The sequence below is a fragment of the Rhagoletis zephyria genome, unplaced genomic scaffold (assembly GCF_001687245.7).
Source record: "Rhagoletis zephyria isolate East Lansing unplaced genomic scaffold, Rhagoletis_zephyria_1.1 Rzeph_scaffold_04169, whole genome shotgun sequence".
NCBI classification, from domain to species: Eukaryota; Metazoa; Arthropoda; class Insecta; order Diptera; family Tephritidae; genus Rhagoletis; species Rhagoletis zephyria.
The window spans coordinates 49,304-53,257 of record NW_016161252.1 but is presented as its reverse complement, the minus strand read 5'-3'; the positions used below and the strand labels follow the sequence as shown (position 1 = coordinate 53,257).

The following is a 3,954-nucleotide window of genomic DNA, read 5'->3' as shown; positions in this document are numbered from 1 at the left end:
GAACCTAGTTAGGTACAAATCGATTAAGTAGTTTGTAGTTATAAGTACTACGGTACTACGTCCAATTCCTAAAAGTCCATAGCAGTTTTTTATTGTAAGGATATTTATTGTAAGGAGCTTGTAGTAAATTACTGTGCTCAGTTACTAAAATATCAGAGTTTTCATATTTCTGAAATTTACCGTTATACGGGAAGCGGGTGTAAGTTTAGTCCGATTTGAATAATTTTCAACAAATTGCCTTTCCGTACCAAAGTTGTTTATTAAGTGCACCGAGTTTGGTAGAAATTGAAAATTCGGTTACCGAGATACACATTTGTGGTCATAAGTGGGCTGCGCCACGCCCATAATCCAAAAATTTATAATACCCTAATTTCTGGTAAGTGGTTATTATAATCATCGATTTTAAGGGAATTAGCTCCAGTATTTACTGATTTATCGCAGTTTTCGTGTTTCTGTAAATTACAGTTATATGGCAGGTGGGCGTGGTTATTGCCAGATTTCAAAGATTTTCAACAGATTTTTTAGCTAGACCCTACCCAAGCCACGTACCGAGTTAGGTACGGATTGGTGAAGCGGCTACTGAGATGCGGCATTTCATCGTAAGTGGGCGGGATCATGCCCATTTTCCAAAAATTGGATAACAGTATTATTTTGTACCAAAATTATACTTCACATACTAATCTCCACGAGCCGGCTCATCGGATATTGTCATTGTCCATGCTTCTGCGCCATATACCAACTCGGGCATGATGAGTGACTTATAGAGCGCGGTTTTCGTACGTCGAGAGAGGGCTTTACTCTTGAATTGCCTACTCAGTCCAAAGTAGCGCTTGTTGGCAAGAGTGATTCTGCGTTGGATCTCCATGCTGAGATTATTATCGTTGTTAATGCTGGTTCCAACGCAAGCGAAATTCTCTACTTTCTCGAAATTATAACTGTCAACAGAGACGTGGGTGCCAACGCGCGAATACACTGACTGTTTGCCTGTTGAAACGACATACATACTTCGTCTCGTCCTCGTTTACCGCCAGACCCATTCGCTTTGCTTTATGTAGTGATTAATTGAAAATTTAAGTAGTGCCGTGATGGAAAATCAGGTAAGATCTAACCTGGCCTATCGCTAGCCTCCCAAAAACAGCGATAGCTGAGATTTTCAAGCCAAGTGTAAGGTGCCACTATATGCGCCCCGATTCTCCCTAGGCCAGAAGGATCCTAGTTTTCACCTAGCGCTTGCTGAGCTGACATGAGCCTAAATGGTAGAATGTCGCTGAGGCCCGGAATACAAATACGAAAATATTCTGATGCGATAGAGCGGGAATGTCTGATACATTCAAACGCAGCGGTTAGGACGCTGATAGCCGCCTGGCTTTCGGATTATATACCTAGGTACTGACGCTTCAGCAGTGAGTCTACCGCTTTGTTATTGACAGATATTTTCGACAGAAAGATACCGCAGCAATGCAGAAGCTTCCGCCAGAAGAGACCTCCACAACCCTATCTCAAAGTTTTAATCCATCCGTGAAAAAGTCTCTTCCTCCAGTTACCTCGCTCCACCCAGTCATCCCTGGGTAGAATATAGATAGAGACGAAGCTACTGAGAGTCATTTCGGAGGCACAGTAATTTGTATGATCAGGAATGAAATATAAGATGATTAGAGGTCCAGAGTGTCCAGTTTTCGAGCCACACAGTTTCCCTGAGCCTAAAAGCAGTTATTGCTGCGACAGTTTTAGCTGCAATAACTAAGGGCATTATGTAGCATGACGCTAAACGCCATTATAGGACTGGTTATTACTGCCCTACTAGCAACAATTTGGCAAAAGGGTGCGCGCATTCTAATCGTTTAGCTATTGGAGCCTTTTCCTGTGAATTCCACTAAGGGAAATAGGTTTAACTCTGGCGTCAATTAGGAACTTTGGGCGGGAAACCACATCTCATTACAATAGCTGCCCTGCAGCAGTATAAGCAACGCCTTTCTGGCAGTTTAATTAATCTTTGTCTTTCACGATAGCTTCCTATCTAGAATGAGACCTAAGTACTTGACTCTGTCAGAAAGCTGCAGGCCGACTTCGGTGATCGAAGGAAGAGTCACATCAGGGATCTTATGCTTTCTATTAATCAACACCACTTCCGTCTAGCTGGGGTTGACAGCGAGGCCGTAGCTAGTCGACATTTTCTCCATTGTATAATTTACCTTTGATCCACTGTAAAAACCCGTGATGAATTGGAGGACGGATCTTTTCGAATGTTCAAAATACGCAAGGACTCCAACGTTCAAGCATAATATAATTGAGTCCCCATTATCTGCTTCGCTGTGTTATTTCCATTTTTATGATTTTACACCACTTTTGTGAATTTAAGAGTATAGAAGTACATGCCTACATTCATAAATTTAAAAATTTTTAGATTTATAAGTTAATCGAAAACTAGGCCAGTTTTCCGAATAAGACTAATGTAAAATAATTTAGTCCGAAGCTATTTACTTATTTATTAAAGAATTTTTTCCTTTCGTAATCACAAATGTAATCCATTCGAAAATGAATTTCTAAAATTGGAATTTTCTTTTTTTTTCTCATTTATTCTGTGTACAATGCCTCAGTAAAAGCATAGCGTTAGTTTTCAAACGAAATGTCGCCTCAAGCGGAACCAACCGTTTCTGAATGCATACATGGCTATGTAAAAACGAGTGTGTATGTATATTTGAACATTTAATTCAGTGCTTACGGCTATTAAAAATCGTAGGCGTATTCTTATTCACCAATCTACACAAACAAATTTGATTTGCTTTTCAATGTGATTTTGCTATAAATTATGCTTGAGAACTCATAATTGATATCAGTTAACTCGCAGCAGCCAATTAACAACAAACTACTATAACAAAATGAAAGTAAGTTATAACAAAGTACAAAATATTTGAAAATTTTTATTCCCTATTTTCTTCCTTGCAGTTCCTTATCTGTTTGGCTCTCCTCTTCGCCGTTGCCCAGGCTAATCCCGGTTTGGTGGCGCCTTTGACCTACTCCGCCGCTGCTGTGCCCGCCTATGCCACCTACGCCGCCTCTCCTTATGCAGCCTCTCCTTATGCCGCTTACTCGACCTACTCCGCACCCGCTGTCACTACCTACTCGCATGCTGCTTACGCTGCACCAGCTGTGGCCACTTACTCTCATTATGCTGCTCCATCTGTATACGGCGCTCCAGTCGCCTACTCCGCACCAGTTGTGTCCACTTTGTTGAAGAAGAAGTAAATTTGGATTACTCGTTGATGAATTTGGAATGTTTAGAAAAAATGCTTAGAATAAAGGATAGTTTGATTTTAACACAGCAATAAATAATTTAGAATTTTATTCATTTATTTATGTGGGCTTTGCAAGTAGACCATTTTGTCGATACATAAAAACTCTTCCTCTGAAAAGCTTAGAGTCCAACTCTCAAGAAAAATTGCAAGAAATATTTTTAATTATTTCTGTTGCTTGAAAAAAGGGATGCGCTTTTGCTGAAAATTTCCTTGAAGAAATAAATATACCCGCATTTTTTTCCGAGAGCTGCAATCTGATTAAGAAAACTTCTTTTCCATTTCTTATATGTAATTTTATATGAATTTTTCTTTTTTCTTGAGAGCTGGAAACAGTCCTTACGGAGGAGAAATTAGACCATAATTTTTCGCTTCAATCGATTATGATTTTTATAAAACATTCATGCCTTTAGTTTAATTTTCTTCTCCGTATTTTTAAGATTTTCGAAAGATTTTTGCGCAGGGCCTCTGACTAATATTCTACGGGAACCAACCCGATTGCTGCTTATCCCTTGGGAATATTACTTTGAATAGTGTAAAATTTAATAGGACTGAACAGGTCTTTCTGGGAGCTAGGGAATCTATTCAGTTCAGCACTAATGAATCCAGAATGGGGAAAAAAGTCTGAGGAGGAGTGTATTGGCAACAATGTTGCCAGATT

The 3,954-nt window shown here is 39.6% G+C and overlaps 1 protein-coding gene across 1 annotated transcript; it reads left to right on the top strand.

Annotated features, from left to right (window-relative positions):
• Positions 1 to 2,860: 2,860 nt before the first annotated feature.
• LOC108370353 (cuticle protein 12.5-like) lies at positions 2,861 to 3,246 on the top strand. The gene is made up of 2 exons (XM_017625675.1): positions 2,861 to 2,885; positions 2,947 to 3,246. Exons 1-2 carry the CDS (start codon positions 2,880 to 2,882, stop codon positions 3,244 to 3,246), a joined length of 306 nt encoding a protein of 101 aa, XP_017481164.1. The 5' UTR covers positions 2,861 to 2,879.
• The last annotated feature ends 708 nt before the right edge of the window (positions 3,247 to 3,954 follow it).